This window comes from Dermacentor variabilis, chromosome 3, assembly GCF_050947875.1.
Source record: "Dermacentor variabilis isolate Ectoservices chromosome 3, ASM5094787v1, whole genome shotgun sequence".
In the NCBI taxonomy this organism is placed as follows: Eukaryota; Metazoa; Arthropoda; class Arachnida; order Ixodida; family Ixodidae; genus Dermacentor; species Dermacentor variabilis.
Window position 1 is genome coordinate 23,804,205 of NC_134570.1, and position 20,650 is coordinate 23,824,854.

General features: G+C 45.1%; 1 protein-coding gene across 1 annotated transcript in view; it reads right to left on the reverse strand.

The window, feature by feature from the left end:
• The window catches only part of LOC142575290 (rabankyrin-5), a 70,836-nt gene extending 50,977 nt beyond the window's left edge, over positions 1–19,859 (reverse strand). Inside the window, exons 1-7 of the mRNA XM_075684531.1 lie at positions 19,748–19,859; positions 17,084–17,270; positions 16,173–16,291; positions 14,253–14,388; positions 13,579–13,702; positions 4,412–4,561; positions 661–826 (exon numbers count right to left, since the gene is read on the reverse strand). Of these exons, the coding sequence (XP_075540646.1) occupies positions 661–826; positions 4,412–4,561; positions 13,579–13,702; positions 14,253–14,388; positions 16,173–16,291; positions 17,084–17,270; positions 19,748–19,760 (895 nt within the window). The 5' untranslated portion in view covers positions 19,761–19,859. The remainder of the gene's footprint in view (positions 1–660; positions 827–4,411; positions 4,562–13,578; positions 13,703–14,252; positions 14,389–16,172; positions 16,292–17,083; positions 17,271–19,747) is intronic.
• Between the last annotated feature and the right edge of the window lie 791 nt (positions 19,860–20,650).

A 20,650-nucleotide genomic window follows, 5' to 3' on the forward strand; every position in this document is an offset into this window, starting at 1 on the left:
TGGAATCTATAGTCACTAAAAAAAATTGGCAGGCTCAACTAACTGGTTGAAATCTACGTAATGTGAAGCATTTCGTGAATCATTGCGGCACGAGATGCCGACGTGCAGACCTGGTAAGGCTTGAGTGACCCAAGATGCACGTTGTTTTCGCGGCTTCAGCAAGCTTATGTTTGCGCTCCTCGATTTCAGTCTAGGTCACCAGCATCTTCGGGTGGGGCATTTTGGCAGTAAGTTTTGACACGTTCATTCAGTGCAAATCGTTGCGACACGAGATAGTGTGGCTTCATGGCATCGCAGCTCGCGATGCCATAAAGCCACACTTAAAGGCAGAATTTGCATACAGTCCGCATTCCACTTTTGGTGTTTCTCGCTTATAAATCTGTATATAAAACGATATAAGACTTCAAGGCTAAGGATTCTGCGATAAAAACCTCATCTTATATTCGAATAAATATGATATTGTAGAAGTTTCAGGCATGGTGCCAACATTTAGGGGCTAAATAAAATGAAAAATTTTCAAATATGGTGATGAAAGAAAAAAAAACTATGCTCACAATAAAATTTCAATGAACAGAATTAAATGGCAGGTGAAGGGGATGTTCAGCTACTATTTCCCTTCAGGCAGCACCGCATTCCAAGCACACACTGCAGTACACACACCCCTTTCGATGGCCTTGTGCAGCAGAGTGTGACCCTTGAAATCTGTGGCATTCACATCAGCTCGATGGTTGAGCAATGTAGTGGCAATGCTCTCCTGACGAGAAGACAAGGCCAGGTCCAGGGGCAGCTGGCCGGTGTCATCGAGTTCATTCAGCTTGCCAGGCAGCTGGGTGGGCAGAAGTCAAGGTTAATTGATGGGTTTTCATTACCCCATAGATTCCATAGCGGAAGGTTCTGAAACAATTTGGCTGGCTGGGATTTATCACACTTCAAAAGCTCGGTTTATTTATTAGAGTGCAGCTCTTAGGCGCCGATTCTTGCGGCGAGCATCGGTGATGTCTCTCGGTGTCCTCGTAACCAAGCGAACGAGCACAGCAAAAGAGTGAACGCATAGCGTGGATGAAAGACGACGATAGTGAAGAGCGCACAAGGAGCAAAGTGGAGAAGGAGGGTGCAGCGGAACCATGAGGAAAAAAGCGGAAGCGTGAGAAGCGTAGTGCTGTGCAAGACGGGCTTTGTGGCAATGATGGCTACGAGGTGGCACCAGAGTAGTGCACATTGTCTGTTCACCAATGATGGCACCAATACCATTTATGGAAACAAAGCGTTGCATGAGCGGAGGTATGTCTGCACCGGCTAGTGTGAATCGCAGCCCCCACCTATCAACAATGTGCTGCCTCTCGTGATCTCTCGATTAGTGAGGCAGTGATGCTACACTTCGCTCCATTTGCAACGTGCCGCAAATGGCAGATTGTTTGCGCAAGCCAATATAATGCGAAATGAAAACATGTATACAGCTACCTTCAAATTTCACATTAGGGGGTATGTTAACCATCGGTGAATTTTTAAAGTACGTTCCAGGCCTGAAGGCATCAGAATCAGAATTCAGTTTTTAATGCAACTTGTATTTTACAATATACTTAATGTTTCAACGAACCCTTTCAAAAAATTTTTTAATTAGCAGCGGCAGATAGCACAATTCTAGTCCATGAGCTGGTTTATACGAAAAGGCAAGACATTACTTGCTCAAAAAAATTGAAATGCCTAACTGACTCATTAACAAACCTTTGCTAATTAATTTTCTAACTAATTACCTTATGGCACATGCAATTTACAAATTTTAGCCAAGGAGTTAGGATGGATCCACTTGGAACGAATTCTCAGGATAATGCCAGTTACAAGATATTAATTCCAGAACTCTATGGAGAAATGCATTGGTGTTCCAGTTACTTTGTGCGTCAATGCATAAAATGATGTTTTTGTTAAGTCAGAGGAATGATAGTGCATTTTTACCACAAGTTGAACGGCGCATATCCAGTAAATGGCGTCATCCCCACAATTCTTTTCAAGTGGATAGGCCTTGCAATATGTGCCATAGGATAATTAGTTACAAACTTAATTAGTGATTTTTTCTTAATTAGCTGATTATGCATTTAAATTTTTAGTGCAAGTAATGCCCGCCTCTTCCAGTGGACCAGCTCATGCACTAGAATTGTGCTATCTGCCACAGGCAATGTTTAAAAATTTTTGAAAGTGTCCGCTGAAACGCCCTGTATAATAATATACTGGAGGAGCTTTCAAAGACAGCACAGTAAAACCTTGTTAAACCATACCCGTTTAAACAGCAGTTTGTTTCAAAACTAGTAAAGTCAAATCTCTGACTCAGTGGCCATTGAACATAATGCGTTTTGTATCCGCATAAAGCGTACTAGCTTATTGCGTATGTATCGGTTAACTTTTTGTCGCGCAATTACGCCGGCGCATCCTCCCCATTGGGCGGCCCGTCGGAACAACAAGCCTCAGAGATCAGAACAACAGCCTCCAAGCGCCCTGTGCGTTTGCGTGTGAAGCCACATCAACATCATTTTGGCATCGTGCAAGCAAAGACTCGTGTCATGCCGAAGCTCGGATAAAGAAACACAGGGTGCTCAGCATAGAAGAAAAACTGGAAATTGTTTGTGCTATCAAACATGACACGAAGAACTCGGCACTGGCAAGCGACAGGGATCTGCCGTTGACTACGCTGTGTGGCATTTGGAATGCGAAGAAGTTGCTTGGCAGTGCTGCTGCGACCGCGAAAAGATATTAGCTACGAGGCTCGACTTTTCGCCATTGTTGCCTCTGTTGCCGAAGTGTCGCCCAACGACAGTGATGAGGACGACACAGAAAGCGACAGCACGGGTGTGATTCAGTCCCGACAGTGCCAGCAGCTGCGCGTTATGTCAGCCTCATGAATGCACTCGTTGCGATGAGAACAGCACCCCGCAATGAAGAAGGCACCCCCCGACTTCTGCAGCGCTACCGCGCCCATGCACGGAGAATATGCAATGCCAACAAGGAATCTGCCATGCGAGTGTTTGCCGAGAAGAGGGGGCTGGCTGAAAAGCTGGCTCACAGCTTCAATAAGTTTGAGGCCACTGTCATTGCTGCTACGCCGCCACGGCATCAAATGAAAATAACACACTTTTGTAGCGCGGAGTAAATACTACATGTTTTTGCCATTTCATCGCAGTCTTCCTGAGTTCCATTTTTGACAGGTAAGTGGGCGATTTCATGCTATTTCGGTTAAGCAGTACTACCATTTAGTACATAGTTTTTCCAAGCTCTGGCAAACTACGGTGAAACTAGGTTTCACTGTACTTGAAATCGCCATTCTTTGAGACAGTGAGGCCCGGTTGGTCATTAGCAGTAACAGTAATGGAACCTCCTTTACAAATTATTTGTAGTAATGTAATGAGCAGTTGTAATGTGAAAAGAGTAAAATATAAGCCATCACACTATTAGTTGAGGACTCGATTATATAAACCATATATGAGCTAAAGACAAAGTTGACCGCCCTTCCACTACTGTGAAGAGGCGTGCAAGCGAAGCTCGGAATTCGTGGGTCTTCATTGTCGTAACGCCTCGGCTTTGTGCTTCCTCACGGCGAGGTCGGCATGTCGATGATGAGCCCTTTCTCGAGCGAGTTCCCGGCTGTGTTCATGAAAGGCCACCTGTCCTTCAGTCAAACGCTTGATGTGCGGCCTGTTCCCGCTGCTGTTCTTTCAACGCGGCCTGCTCTTCAGCAGAATGAACCAAACGCGGCCTTCCCATCTGACTGCCGGACCTGAACTGATGGGAGACAATGGGCAAACATGCGATCACACCCTTTCCCTCCTCCGGAGGGAAATGATGTCTATGACTGGCTCGCACCTTGCGCTGCATCTACTTCTTCATGCATATAAAACCCAACTTTAAGGGGCACGTATGCTGTACCGATAGTGGCTGAACCGGTTAGTGTGTTGGTCTCGCAACTCGGAGGTTGGTGGTTTGAATCCGCAGCTCAACAAGCAATTTTTTATTTCTGTGCGGCTTGGGTTTTTTTGTATGGCAACACTAACACCGATGCTGACATGAATGAGGCAATACAAGCTTCATTTGAACGTCAAAAACATCAAGCAGATATGAATACACACAAAACAAGATAAAACACAACACCATACTGGAACAAAAAAATAGGAATTACATCCACTATGTACAGTCGTGGGCAAAGGTTTGGAGACCACGGCATCAGAAAAAAATTGAAATGTATTCAAGCATATGCATACAACAGACTAGATTCTGGAGCCCCAGCCTGCAGATCAGATAACCATCAGAACTCTAAACTATGCTAACTCCAAAGCAATACACTCTGGCTAGTTGGCAACATTTCTTAGACAAGCAAGATTGCTGAAATTAATTTTGTACAATGTGTGGCAGCTAAATGACTCACCAGTGAATCAAATTCAATGAGGTACAGGAAGACAACATCTTCTCGATGAGTTCTAATGGCGGTGTGCAGGGGGTAGCGTGTCTTTGCCTTAAACATGGTGTACAGGAGAGGTGCACTCATGTGGGCAAAATCTTCACTTCCAAAGTCATTCTACATGAAGAGGAGGAATGGTACAAATAGTCACGAATCGTAATGTGCTGCTCACAAGTTAAACTTCACAGAATAATGGATAGCACCATTTCAAAAATGTGAAAGGAATGAAATCCCCCCAGGATGTCTACATTACCAGTGGAGGAAGGCTATACAAATGGTGTACTGCTTTATCGAAATTTCAGCACTTTTTGTACTCCTAAGGTAACAAGTGCAAGGGTGGACAGCATGAACTGAAGTTGCAATAGTAGCATTCTCTCATCTAAACACAGTGATCTACCTAGTATGATAAATTTAAGCACTCAGTCTATAGGAAAGTGAACACGTGCATTTCCATGTTTTTAAGTGGGGCAGCTCACAAGATCCGTGTTTTAAAAACACGCGCGGAGAGTTCTCATTCTTCCAGTGGGGGGGGGGGGGGGGGGGAGGGACCAGCTTTCCGAACCCCACACACACACACACATTATATATATATATATATATATATTCCTTGCACTTCAAAAAACTTCGTGTGACCTCAAAGAATTGAGCTCTGAAGTGGGCATTATATGTGTCACTTCACAAGATATCATAGTAGGAGACAGTTCAATTTCTCAGCCTGAGTCCTCTCGGTGTGTAATATTCCTTCGTGTAATTGTAGCATACTTGGCTATCACTGATACTGCTTCGCCTTTCTGGCGAAACTGCAGCATCTGTCTTTCTCTCTCTCTCTCTCTTTTTTTTCTGTGAGTCTGATATCAGCGCTGCTGCACATGACTGCTGCCGATTCTGATTTCGAGTCAATCTGGCTTGGCTAATTTCGGTTACTGAGTGAATTAGTGTTCCCCAACTGTCATGCACCAAGACTGAAGAAGAGCAGTTGTGTCACTAAGAAAACCATATTGTTTCCAGTACCGTGGAGTAGCCACCAGTAATTCTTTCCTTACTGAGATTTAATTCGGTAATTGCAGTTAATTATCTAACTTGAGAAGTACTGTCCTAATTTTCAAAGTGGTAATGAGGCATTTGGAGGCACCCCAAAATAACAACCGCAGTGTTTTCAGCAACATACTAATTGCGCACAACTTTTTCCGAATAGCAAAGAAACCTCATGAAGTATGAAAAATACCACGTGAGTGTGCTCTCACCCGTATCATAAAGCCGTGCTATCAAATTAGCTGACTGAAAGCAACTGCATCGCCTGTCGCAAACCCGAAGAGACAGCACGTCACCTTGATAATGGCACGGAAGGAGCACCAAGAACAGGTCTCGCGGCTTTGCAGCTAATCCTTCCTCTCATTTCTAAGTTACACTTATTATCAGTCTCTCAAGGTCGACTGATCACATTGATAACAAAAGCCCCTTGATAATGCAGCCAAAACGCTGCTCTGATGGCGCACGAAATGCAAAAAGCAATTCAATAGGCATTGGATGTTTCAAGATCCCGGCTCTGCTCTCACCGCATCGAAAGAGTGCACACAAAGCTATATTTCGCGCCAGAAACTTGCTTCAGACCGAAGCCAAATTAAAGTGACCGTTTTATTTTTCATGAAAGTGTATATGTGCTGCAAAAACAAGTTCATGTCAAAAAATAAAAGCGAGATAAACAGACAGGGAAGCGATCAACGTATAGAGTGTGGGGTTCTCCTCCCGTGCTCTTGGGACAAAGGAACGACCACACAGTAGTGCAAACAATCACAAGGTAATTTATTGCACCTTTCACAGATCAATGCCAGCTAGCCGAGTTGCTATCCACAAAACATGCCGATGGGCGCGCGACAAATCTAGAAGTCCGACTCACCGTGACCAGATAGCGAGCGAATATGTTCACCCCATGCTGGATCCCAACGCCTGGTCGTTCGCGTGTACGGTCACGCGAACGGTGGCGCGTTTCAAGGCGGCCACGCGAGACGGTCTCGCAGAAGCTTGGATTGGCGCACGCACGGCACGGCACGTCCGCACTGCTTGCTGTCCCGAACCAAAGAGAAAGCGTCTTGTCTTTCGGCGCCACCTGTCGGCGGCGTTAGCAGCGCAACACTCGCACCATCTCTCGTACTGCGCCTCAACCACTCCGACCGCTGCGAGCGCCAGGCCCCTGGTGAAGCCGGATTACAGGAGACGCGCTATGCGGGAAAAACATATCAGGGGATGCGCGAGAGTCGCGCATCCCCACACCCCCCCAACCTTAAATCACTACATATTCCGGCGAAACATGTCACGCGGTCTAACGTCAACGCGTGCTTCGTGAACAGTGGCCGCGCTGAGGAAATGTCCACACGCTGTCCATAGCATGCGATCCAACATTGTCCTTGGGTACACCGCTGGCGTCCGCCGGTCACAGCAGCAGCTTTGTAGACTCGACGGCACGCTTCCAGGCCAGGACTCCGGAAACGGCGATGCATTAGTCGGAACGAGCAAGCGTCGCCCGCGCGGACGCGTCCTGCTGGCGAGAGCCGCAGTAGCTGTCGGTGACCGCCGAAGTCGCTGCGCTGAGCTCGCCACAGCATCACCATTGCCCGGTGGGTCGATCGTAGTCCGGGGCAGCAGCGCAGACGATGTGCAGGTGGCAGCAAGCCAGGGGTGACCCCACTCACGCTGCGTACACTCAACACACTTGGCAAACACTAAAGTAGTGCAAGGGAGAGGAAGTTTGCATGCGCATCGCCCACGTGGTACGATGTTCAACTTGGCTAGCAAAAGATCGGGCAGCTACTCAGATGCTAAGTTCATGTGAACGAAGCTCGCTTCCTTGAGTCGAACGAGTAATTTCAATTCGTGCGAGGCTAAATAGAATGAGGGAAGCAAATTGCAACGCCTCAATGCCACGGTCCACCAGGTTGTGTCCCTCCATGTGCGACAGGCAGCTTCGTAAAGCCTTAGGCCTAAAGCGTCGCTACCCTGACAACAACCGGCATCCAAAAACAACACCCAAAATGAGCGCAAAACAGGCAGCCGCGAGGAGACGTCCGCTCTGTGAGGTGGTCCTACTCTGCTCGGTGCACACAGCATCCAAGTTGACGGCGCCCACGGTCCCAGACGGTGTCTGAGCGCTCGGTGCCAGGCCGCAATACCAGTCAGCCCATAGTGGCACCCGTGGCCCGCGGCCACCCGGCTCCCAGAGCCGCGACTTCAAATGAGTCAAAGAGATAGGAGACGCTATTTGCATGAGAAATTCGGACCACCCACGAGGCTTCCGTACTCACTCGCTTCAGGCTTGCCAATGCTCCGCGGGCGCTAAGCCTCGCTCTCCCAGGATGCAGACCACGTGGCTCTCGTACCAACGAATGTCATTAAAAAAAAACACTTGCGAAAAGGCTTAGCATGTTGACAAGTTAAAACGCACTACAGCAACCGTCGCCTCTCTCAAGAAAGCCCGCCGCCGACGCTAGGCCTACGCTTCGGTTCAAACAGGGGTCTCGAACGAAGCAAAACTGTTAAAAACTATCGTCCGATGCCCCAAGAGCCCCGCGTTGGGCAGCCAGATGTGAGATGCTGCGTCCCAACGCCTGGCTGATCGCGCGTACGGTCACGCGAACAGTGGCGCGTTCGAAGGCAGGCCAGGCGAGGCGGTCTCGCAGAAGCAAGAATCGGCGCCCGCGCGAGACGTCCGCGCCGCTTGACGATCTTGAACCCAAGAGAAAGCGTCTTGTCTTTCAGCGCCCAAGTAACCCCGCCTGTCGGCGGCATTAGTAGCGCAACACTCGCGCCATCTCTCGTACTGCACCTCAACCACTCCGACTGCCGCGGGCGCCAGGCCACGTGGCGAAACCGGATTACAGGAGACGCGCTATGTGGGAAAAACATATCAGGGGACGCGCGAGAGTCGCGCATCCCCACAAGAGGAAAGGCAAAACCGATGCATTCAAGAAAGTAAACATAACACTTCTAAATGAGCCGAATTGGCAACCAGGGTGCCTGGAAAAACCAGCCTAGAGAATGTGTTCGAATAGGTCTTCTTGTGAAGCTATGCAGTACTGTGTCCATTTTGTCACATCTTCAGAGGCGTTCTTGATGACCGGTGCTGGAATTCTACGGCAGACATCTGTTATCCTTGCCTTGAACTAATCTGATGTCCATCTCAATCATGTAAGCACGATCCTCCACATAACTACAAAAAAAAAGAAATCGATTGGAGGGAGGTCAGGTGACCTAGCCGGCCAATTTATAGGCCTGTGCCTTCCAGTCTATTGCGCATGAAAAGCTGCATTCAGGCAGTTTCGTGCTCGGCTGCTGCTGTGTGCGGGTGTGTGTGCGAAAAAATTTATTCGAATGAGGTCCGGAGGCCCGACTTCTTAAGTCAAGGCGGGCCACTCCCACGTTGGCACTGTCAGGCCAAGCCTTTCAGCGACATCATGGGCCCTCTGGACGGCCCTTAGTTGGTCCTGAAATAATGGGCTTTGAATCTTTTCTCCCACTGTGTCCATTCTTCAACGAGGTTGGGGAGAGTCGCGGGGCACCCCGCCAGCATATGTCTGATTCCAATAATGCCATTACAATCGTTGCAGTCCATCCTAATCTCCCTCTCTGGGATATATTTTATTAATGGTTTACGGTGTGGGATATGTACCTGTTTGCAATAAGCGCAGTGAGACTGCCTGAGCCCTGTTCAGTTTTGAATGTGGCAATGGGAATTGTCTGCGTTTTAAATAGTAGTGTTTGGTAATGTCATTGTATGTTATTAAATGATCTCTAGATTCCCTGGCTTGATGGTGAACGGCTCGGTTGTGACTGTCACGGTTAGCAAGTCCTCGTGCCAAGTCATGAGCAACCTCATTGAGGTTTATCCGAGTCTCGTCCACTTTTCCCATATGCACAGGAAACCATCGAATTTCAGTTCTCATAATCCCAATGTTTTCAAAAAGTTTCGCTTCAACACCAGCTACGTAGCCTTTATCAAAACATTTTATAGCGGATTTCGAATCACTGTAAATGCAGGCCCGCTTATTACTCCTGATGGCTAGAGCAATTGCCACTTGTTCCGCCACCATGGGGTCCTTGGTAAAAATAGTGATAGCATCTTGCACCTTCCCTTGATAATTTGAGACAATGGCCGTATATGCTTCTTTACCTTTCACCCAGGCTGCATCAACTACAGCTGCCAATTTGCAAGAGTGCTTTAGCTCTTGCCTTTCTCCTTTCGACATTATATTCTGGATGCATGTTTCTGGGGAGAGGGTTGGTTCTGATCTTGTTCCTAACGTCAGTCCTTAATTCTACTTCAGCCTCTATTGGGCTCCTTGATGTATTCAGTTCTGGACCTATTGCCTGTAATATGTTCCTGCCAGCTTGTGATTTTGTCAATCTTTCGTGTTGCGCTAGCTGTTGAGCCTCCGCGATTTCTTCCATTGTGTTGTGCACCCCTAGACTCATGAGTTTGTCAGTTGCAGCGTTACTGGGTATCCCTAGGGCTACTTTAATGAGCTTCCTGAGAATCACACTAAGTTTGTTAAGTGCTGCCTGCTTCCATTGGAATAATCCAGCCACATAAGTGAAGTGACAGAGAGCAAAGGCGTGTATTAGCCTCAAAGCACTGTCCTCTCCTACGCCTCTGTGTCTATTGGTAATTCTCCTTAGTAACCTAATGACATCATTTGTTTTATTCGAGATATGTTGTATTGTTCTATAGTTAGCACTGTTTCAGTCTATGTGATACCCAAGAACCTTGATTGTTTCAACTAGCCTGACTGCGGATCCTTCATGAGTGTATAAGCACACTCTTGGCTCATCTTCCAGAATGTAACCTCTTGGTTTGCGACCTTTTCTGCGATGTTTAATGACCAAGAGTTCTGATTTGGCTGCCGAGCATTTCAACCCCATGTCTTTCAGTGTGTTCTCTACAACATATAAGCTTTCCTGTAATCTGGTCTCTGTCTGTCCTACATTACCCTTGGCACTCCATATGGTTATCTCGTCGGCATATACCACATAATTTATACCCTCAATTTTCTCCAGATTTCTTGCAACCTTGGACATTGCTAAATTAAATAGCATGGGTGAGAGCACAGCCCCTTGTGGAGTGCCCCTATTTCCCAAATTCTTAGCTTCTGATTTAAGCTCACCCAGCATGAGTTGTGCAGTTCGATTTCTAAGAAAGTCCTTAATCATGTTAAAGAGTCTCTTACCTAACCCCATCTCCGAGAGGATGCCAAGTATTGCCTTATGCTTTATACGATCAAAAGCTTTTTCCACATCCAATCCCAAAAGAGCTTTCGTATGCACTGGGCTGGCCTGTATAAGTTGGTGTTTGATCAGCAGCATAGCATCCTGAGCTGACAGCCCGAGACGAAAGCCGATCAAGTTGTATGGGAGGATGTCGTTGTGCTCAACGTATTTAGTGAGTCGATTTAGGATGACATGTTCCATAGCTTTGCCTAGACAGGACGTTAAGGAAATAGGACGGAGGTTGTCCAGAGTGAGTTGTTTTCCTGGCTTTGGTATGAGGATAGTATTGGCCACCCTCCATTCCTCTGAGTATACCCCTTTTCTCCAACACATTGAAATGTTCAGTTACATAAGAAATTGATTCATCATCCAGATTTCTTAATATCCTGTTAGTTATTCCGTCAGGTCCAGCCGCCGATCTACTATTAAGACTGTGAAAAGCCGCCCTCACTTCACTCTCAGTGAAGTCCTGGTCAAGTTCTTCACACATGCCTCCCGTATATTCGGGGCTCTCGTCTTCTTCGTTTGGTTGTTTAAGTGGGAGATATTTGGCTGCGAGACTATCCATGATATCCTTCTGTGTTTTATCTTGGCTTTCCTGATGAACCAACTTAGATATAGCTGTTCTCTTGCTTGTCCTTGTTTCATTCTCGTTGAGCAGGTGCTTGAGGAGGTTCCAGCTACCTCCATGCTTGAGTCTACCATCAGCCGAATTACAGATCTCATCCCACTGTTGCTTCACGAGAGTCTTCGAGTGATTATCAATTTCTCTGTTTAATTGCGCAATTTTTTCCTTAGCCTTCTGTTAAGTCTCTGCGTTTTCCATCTCTGTAATATAGACTGTTTGGCCTCAGTCAGATGTGCCAGCCTGCTGTCCATAGCCTCAATATTTTCCTCTGACCTGATTTCTTTAGTGGCCCCTTTGACGTCCTCTCTGAGCTGGGTGACCCACGTCTGAAGGGGATCCTGCTCGGCATCTAGAGGCCCCACTTTCCTTCTGTTCGCCCTGATTTTTGACAGCGGGACTTCGCTGAGAAACTCATCCACCAGTCCTTCAAGGAGTTCGTTCACATAATGCTGTCCAGTCAGTGTGTGATCGAACAAGATTGGACTGATTATAGCACCGGCGTAAATTCAGAACCACACATTGAGCAACCACTGGTACTAGTGCCGATTATGCTTTGCCCAGTGTGCATTGCAGACACCTCCAATAGTGCTCATTACGCAAATTTACCTAGGTATTTCTGTGAAAATTGGCTTGATCTGTGCACATGATGCTGCTCAATATGTCCGGTGACTCATCGGCTTTTGTGAGGACCCAATTCGAGAAATCTAGATAATTCTACAGGTGCCTATCTTCTAAGCATTGGTGCTGGTTAAGGTGGTACAGGTGAAAAGCCATTATTTAGAATCCCCCAAACTGATGACTTGGAAATTGGTGCCTGGGTGGCCCCGTCCCGCATGCTAGCATGAGGGTTTGAGGCCAAATGCTAGAACATCCGTGTGTAGGCTAGGACTCAAAGATGGAGTCCTCCGCTTGTTTCTGGAAGCTGCCAGTTTGTCTCAGGTTTTCATAATTTCGGATGATAGTTGATGCGTTTCGTCTACTGCCACACTTCCATGACTGATATATATATCTGCAGCCTTCATCTTGTTGCCATTTACAGATCCCAAGGCAAGGATCATGTTTCCCTTCTGCTCATCAGAGAAAGACGTGACTAGGTCGAAACAAATGCACCTTTGATACCTTTGCACTGATGTTGTCAATTCGCTGTTGTGATGATAGGTTTTGTGGGGAAAAAAAAAAAGAAAGAGCATCCATGCACCAGACAAGAGCTATCACAGCTTGTTTCCAACTAACACCAAATGCGACATGTTACTTTGGCCGGGGCGCGGCAGATATGGCACTAGCTCGATCTCGATGTTTTTCTTTCTTTCCTTTATTTCGTTCTGGATAACTCAGCAGGAGCCTGTTTGAAGGCGCCGCATTATGATACGGGTGGCAGCGCAGTCACGTGGTATTCTCCACATTTTGTGGGGTTTATTTATGTCGGAAAAGAATGAGTACACAATTATTACGTTATTCAATATACTGCAGTTAGATGTCCCTTGGCAGTGTCTTCAAATGCCTCTTTGACACTTTGATAATTAGTATAGTATGTTTCGAGTTAGATAATTATTTACAATTACCTAATTGAATCTCACTAACAAAAGATTACTGGCATCTACTCCACTGTACTGTGAATAATATGCACTAGGTTTCTTTGAGTAACGCATTGCTCTTTTTTTTTTTTTCTAATCTTGGGGGGGGTGGGGGGCTGAGCCCCTTTCCCCCACCAATTTTAGGAAGGGACTCTGGCTCCGGAGCCCCTCCCGCAGTCTGCACCTATGGCGTCGTGCATAATATAAGTTCAGCAATTAGTTGCACATTAATTTCATGTCAATGTTCCAAATAAAATGCATAAAAAGGTTATTACATTTTGGCTATCAACGTTTCATTCAACCAAATAGCACTATGATTAGCAAGAACTCCCATTACAAAAAGCTCACTAGTGGTGTATATAGAGATATGTATATGGTAGGGAAACTTGGGCTAGTTGGTGAAGTTCATACTTGATATAGAGTAATGGCGTACACAGTCGAACGCATTGTTGTATAGTCTGGGCCGAAAAATTGCAAATGCACTGAAATCTGGTCATTACAACTGACAGATCGTTATAAGTGGGTTCAACTGTACTACAACATGGCATGCCTGCATATGCTTACTGCAAATAAGGTTTTCTAGCATTATACAGGTGCTCAGATGACGACAAGAGAGATTGGGATAGGAGAATCAAAGAGCTTTTCAACTCTTCAGCAGAAAAATGTTTACTAACCCAATGATTAGAAATGAGTTCAGAACAGTGATGCTGCAAGTTATGAGCACCAATCTCATCAGCCAGCTGGTAGTATCTTACACAATTCTTGACATTCACAGATGATATGAGGGCTTCTTCACACCTGCAAAATTAATTTGCACGAGACACAGACCAAGAATTTGCACTAGTCGCTCATATTTTCACTGGTAAATGTAGAAGAAATGTTCATTGTTGTAACCAAGAAAAGAACAGCATTGGCCTGAAACCCTGGTGCACAGCAAGTAGGAATGGTGTCGAGCAATACACATTGTCTTCATTGCCATCTTATAAGTCACCATGTAACAACAGGAACAAATAATATTGGCACATGTCTGCTAAACATACCTTGTAGTGGTGCACAATTATCATATGACCAGAGGACAACTACGGTAGCATACTATGGTGTGAATTAATAGCCCAAATAAGCAAATACTAAAGTGATCCTTCCATAAGATCAGTTTTGTAAAAGCTAGAATGGCTTCATGGATGACAAAATGCATTACGAGAAACACTTAATACTCACTGGTACAGATTCTTTTGTATGTAAATAAAGCTACATGAAAAAAAGTCTCAAGCTGAATTAGCACACCATGCAGGTTGGTGAAGACTGGTTCTGTGCCTGAGACAGACAAATAACAGCGTGAAACCAGCACCTGCTCAAAAGGCTGTCCAGAGAGAACCGCTTGGCAGTCTTCATCAAATCCAGCAGAAAGCTGTCCTGAAGCCCTGACTCCATCTGGTCTGTGTAAACCCAGCGCAGCAATACCAAGCCCACATCTGGCTGGATGTCTGGGAGGTAAGCAAATGAGGCTTCAGCATGGGCTAGAGTGTTACTCAAACATTGTGCACAATACAGAAAGGCAGCACAACAGATCACATAAGTATCAGAAAATTCACTGACAGGCCAAGAATGCAAAGGCAAATGTTGCCCAAAAGGAAGTGCATGCATCAGCGAATCAATGCACCAATTCTCCCTCGCCTTCCTTCTCCTAGTTATCCATGTTCACAACACTGCCTTGCCCGAGCAGTGTTGTGAAACTACTCATTCTGCCGGAGGAGCATTGTGTTTGCCAAGTGTGAGCCCAAAATTTTAGTGTAAAGGAATTAGCCAGTCCATACAGCCTTCCATGGTGCATATTCTTCTTGGGTGATGTGCATCTGCCATATCTACTCGCATAATGATTGCACTTTCTTGTAAAAAAATTGCCGCAAATTCAGGGGTGCGATCATTACGTGGGTTAAATTTCCAGCGAAAAGAAAAAAATTTTTTTTCATCCCGCATTTTCTGTTGGATGACAACAGGTCAACAAACAGGTGGCTGCCGCTATAACAGTGCGGGACATTAAAACAAAAATGGCGGCCGGCGGAGTAAGCCGAAGCCGCCAAACGCGATTTGTTTTATTTTCGCGAGTACATTACATGCATTGAAACAGTTTCTTCCATATAAGTAATGAATAATATCATTAATATCGGCAAGTCTGCGGCAATAATGTAGCCATGTACACTTTGAGGGACAGAAACAGAGATGGGCATGCTTAGCTGTCAGTGACATAGAAACACATGGCAGGCATGCTGCGGAAACTGCGGCATTTGTCTTAACTAATATCCTAATATGGCACGTTTCCGCTAAGGGTGGGCAAATGTCTTAGTTGTGCTACAAGTGTCGGCGTATGAATAGGGTACACTTCTAATTTATCAATGTAAACATGGCTGCTATTGTTGCCACTCGCAATTTGTTGCGTGCCCACGAGTACAGACGAAAAGAATCAAAAGGCGTCTCTTTTGTTGTTGTTGTTGTTGACCACAACTATTATAAAGCCTACAAATAAAGCCAAGGCAAGTTTGCTAGTAGCTTTTTTTTTCATGGAAGTGTAGAAAGTGATGAAAGGAATAAAGTGGGGCATCGTGCTTAAGAATGTTTGGTGTGTGCAGACTGCTTGGTGTGTCTTGAAAAGTAGTTCGCGTAGCATTCGACAGATGGCAAGCACGATCATTAGCTAGACTTGGCACACGACATATCATTGCGGCAAGTTCGGGGTGCGATCATTACACAGGAAAAAAAAAAAAATTGGATTTTGACGACAAAATTCAGGGGTGCAATCATTATGCGAGTGTGATCATTATGCAAGTAAATACCGTACTCTGGGGGATGGGAGGGAAGTAGGGGAGGGATAAGAATGGACTGGGGGGTACTCTGGAGAGAGAAGTTTAGGGAAGCCCCTCGCCTAATCTTTTATTAAACTGCTTGTTTGCACTGTAAGTTGTCTTCATCCCCAAAGCTGCAGATCTTGTCTGCTTTGCATGGGATGCATGAGCATGATGTGCTAATTACTTATGAACTACTAATACACTTCCTCACCACGCCAGTGTGACCTATAAAGGAACTATTTCTTGAAGCACAGGCGAGGACAAAGGGTAGGCATATCACGACTTTTGAGGAGAAGCCTCTCCTGCATTCGTATCAATGTATTGTATAATTATCAAAATAATGAAGCAGAGCTGAGCAAGACCCACACTATGAATGTGTGCACAGAGCAATGATAGATGGTTCTGGACAGAGAGGCAAATCTAACCTGTCAAGTCTAATGTGTCAACATCAGCCAGGTTTCCTACTCCCCATGTTTGGCTCCGGCAAGACAAGACAAACTTGTGAGCTCGTACTGACTTGCCGTTCAGTTGAACTGTCAGGTCACTGAAAAAAAGAAAAAAGAATAACTGAAGCAAACTCAGTGCTTTTTTGCAGTCAGACCTTCATGTAAAGAATTTCACACCATAGTCTGCAACTCAACTTGACAATCAGGCACAGGTGACTGTGTGAAGGATCTTTTATATTACCAATAAATATCCTGACATCATGCATGATAACGTCATCATGCACAACAAAGCCTCTGCCGTGCCATACTATTTCTTACTATTACCTTTTTAGAATGGTCCTAAAGGTTAAAAAAAGAACACTGTTACAATAACAGTGCTTTGAAAAAAAAATTAAAATTTGACAAAAAATTTATTTCCAGAGTACATTAAACCAAGGTATTTATTTGTGTCACTATGTTTCCCAGAGAATCTTTCTTGTAATATACAAATCTGATGGGTTCAAGTGGGCAAACATTTGACAGTATGTAAGCCAGCCAGAGTTTTACACTAATCAGCTGCCTCCACAGAAGCATTGTGACTCAGAGACCTAGGTTTACAAATTTATGTGCCTCATCTACTGAAACACCACTTTACTTGCAAATCATTTTGTGATAAGTGTCCAGATTCCTTTCATGAACCTTAGCTATGCCATGTCACAAAAAGTGATACTAGAAAATCTACTGAACAACAGTATATCTGCCACATATACAGTGTCAAATGTCGAAAGATCACCAGACTCTCTCTGTATCAATATAAAGGTGGAACAACTTTGCACTGAAATTGTAGCATGCTTGCGCAGGATGACAATAGTGCAAAGCATACTACAAAAGGTAATATCTATGGCATATACCTGTAAAGCTCCTGGTCAAACAGACTCGCCACGGTTTTGAGCAGGCGAGAGACAAAGCTGTCTGAGCCTGCATTGCCGGATGCTGCCACGGCCACATTGTATTTCCTTTCAACGTCTGCATGGCGTGCCTGCAGCTTAACATATTCTTCACGTAGTAGGGACAAATGGCGCTGAAGTTTGGCCACCTCTGAAAAGGATGCGACAGTTTTACAAGTAAAAGCAATTGTAGCTGATGGCTGACAGATTATTTTTTAAAAATTAGATTGCGGGGTTTTACGAGCCAAAACCAGGATATAATTATGAGGCACACTGTAGTGGAAGAATCCGGAAATTTTGACCACATGGGTATCTTTCCCATGCACCCAACACATGAGCATTTTTGCATTTCAGCCCCCTTGAAATGCGGCCGCGTTGGCCAGGATTGGATCCCGCAACCTCATGCTTAGCAGCGCAATGCCATAGCTGCTAAGCCACCCTGGCGAGTCCAGATAATGCAATGCTAACAAAGCTAATTGACTAGAAAAAGAAAACTTAAGGCACTTTATCAGAATATTTTATCCTGTAACAAGGTAGTGCATCTTTGGACACTTGTCTGTTATGACTGCAAGAGGGTAGTGTGCTCTAGCATGCACTTGAGCTGATGTTATGTTTAGCTTTATGCTCACTATACAGCAAGAAAATACTAACAGGAATTCGCCCAGAAAGCTTGAGTAAAATAGTCACCAAAGCATAGCAGAGAATAGAAAGAATAAGTCTCCAGTTATGTGGCGAGTATACACAAGTCAAGCTGTTAGCAAGGACAGTTTTTCAATCTGATCAGGGAGAAGTACAACATTTGCAATTTCAGCATAATTTATTCAAAAACAAAATCATTAGCCACTGCATTGCTCATATACATGCACCGGACTCTCGACAACAGGCCTACTAATCACATCCCACTTCGGCTTTGATATCTCCAATTTTTAGGCTACCACTGTAGTATCTCTTGTCACAAACAAGCTTCCCAAATTAGTATTTGCAATATTCTTGCGTGATTCACTTTACCACTCCTGTTTATTGCATATTATGCATTGAGTTTGTTTCCTTAGGGAGCTCAAATCATATGAAAGCTTCTATTTTACTCAATCTGAAACACAGACACCAGAAGAAAACACAAAAATAAATGCAAACTGTTTTTCACTATACTACCAGTGTGTACACTTTTTCACTGCCAAAAATAGCTATTGTCACTAGACAGCCCTGTGATAGTAATGTATGAACGGAAACATGGAATTCTCTATGCCAAAACACTATGCGCTTATTCAATACGTAGCAAAATTTAATAGACTTATGTTCAATGTGGAGAACAGCAGTTTTGTGCTGCAGTATCTTTTTGTATATGCCTAGCAAATTACACTGCGGTGTTCAATAAAGTTAAAACAATCAAAGCTTGTTGTCAATAGTATGTGTACTTTTATCTTTAACGCTCTACAAAACCAATGAACCCCTCACATGTAGTGAACCTTTCAGCCACACCACTAGAGGTATCATTGATCATTAATTGTTTCTTTTATAGCAAAGGGGGCAGGCAGCCAAGCTACAATATGTCATTTGTAGCAGTGTAGTGTGCACATACAACTATAACCATTTACCTAGTAACGTAGGCAATGGAACAGAGGAACCTACATGAATGGCATGGGATCTCTATAAATGCAGCAGATGAAGACCATCATTGGCAAAATTGTCACTACTGGAAACTTCCCTTATTGGCGGCAGACTGCATGTTGCTGTGCAAACTGTATGATTCTAACAAGAGTTCAAATTTCTTCTTACGAAAGCAATCCAAGCATAACATCCACATTCAATAAAAAAACATGTGGGTTGTACTTGTAGCACAATGTGTGATCTAAATGAAATAGAGCTGAGGATTCTCAAATTAAAAAAAAAACCGTACTAGATAGTATACAGAGCTTTACAAGGGCCAACAAGTAATTGTGTTATGGATCGTACAGGTGTCTATACCTCTGGTGACGTCATGCAGGCAGACAGCAGCATACGTAGCGCTTCATCAGTGACACTAATTACCATGAATAGAACGTACGTACCTAATAATTTAACGTTTACATAAGAAATTGCTTCTGCACTCGGCAACGCCCGCCTTTACAGCTGCACTAATGGGAAACATCTCTCTTTTTCAACACATTCTCCACCGAGTGGAGGACTGTATATTGGTTTGCAACCCTCAGTCAAGTGCCTTGACAATAATGAGTAAAATCTGCGCACCGAACACGTTTAGCACATAAGCAACAGACTGGCCCACCGAAGAGGCGGACCCTAGCGCATCGACAGAAACTGACAGGCCTTGCAGCCCAACGAATTGAGGCAACTGTTGCACAGCATCATTCATTAAAACTAATAATTAAAGCTACTACTGACTACTGCGCTGGGTTTACCGTGCTGTAAAGCTTGAGTAAACAAAACCGGAAAGCAAACCAAGAAAGAAAACATGAAGCGACGAATCAAGTTACGCTTGCGTGAACGCAGTAGCTGACGCCCATTCGCGTGCAGTTTCAAACCCGCGCTCTGTGAAACTTTCACGACAAGCGTCTCTCGGAGCCACGAAGATAGTTACGAATCGTTCACTTCTAGCAAAGAAAAAAAGCGAAAGGTAAACGAACGTAATACCTCCTTCCGCCATCGCCGCCCAGTGCTTGCAGAGATGAATTGAGCAGCGCCAGGACGGCGCTCGCGAATCGCGGAGTCGCTGGCTTGGCTGGCTGCTCGGATGGCTCGTGGACTGGCTGAAGATGAATAGCCTCCGGCCAAGCTCCGGCAGAAGCGGATCAATGTTGTACAGTGCAACGTTCTTAGAAGTATTTTTCTTTATTCTATGGTATGTCAACGTTAATACAATGGGCCAGTGCAGGGACACTGCTCTTACGCTCGATTCAAACCAAAAGCCGTTTGTAGTACTCCAGTTACATCACAGTTTCGGTTTTGATTAACTGGTGCTAGTTTGTGGTAGAAAACGGTGGTGCGCTGGAAAAGCGGTTACAGTTTTTCTAATTCCTTAGCTTCTCTAATCACCACTCTCTGACCCGGCGATTCAGTTCACTGAGCTCGTTTCAAGCCATTCAAGCCACTGCGTTTACGTCACCGGTGGCGCGGCGCGCAGCGCTTGTGCTAAAATCGTCGACCCAACGCTAACTGCATGCTTTGGCCAGCACAGCTTCAGAAACATTAGAGAGCTTTAGAATTGGGGGCGCAAGGCACTGGGCCGCCAAGCCGCGTTGCGTCGGTTGCTCTTGGGTTTAGATGAGCAGCAGAGTTTGAGGATTGGGTCGAACGCAGACAGCGTTGGGTTGAGCGCTCGGGGCGCCGCAGTGTGGAAAATAGACAGGTGCTTGAAAGCAAAAAAAAAAAAGGAACCTTTTTTTCTTACAAGTGAAAACGAACAGAATGCATTTTTGAGCAAAAAGAGCGAACAATGTAAGAAACGTAATCACTGTGTTAGTACCGGTTAGTATTACAAATTAAGTGTGCGATTCTAAGCCAAGCAAAGCCAATCGAAGCGAAGTGCTCTTAGTT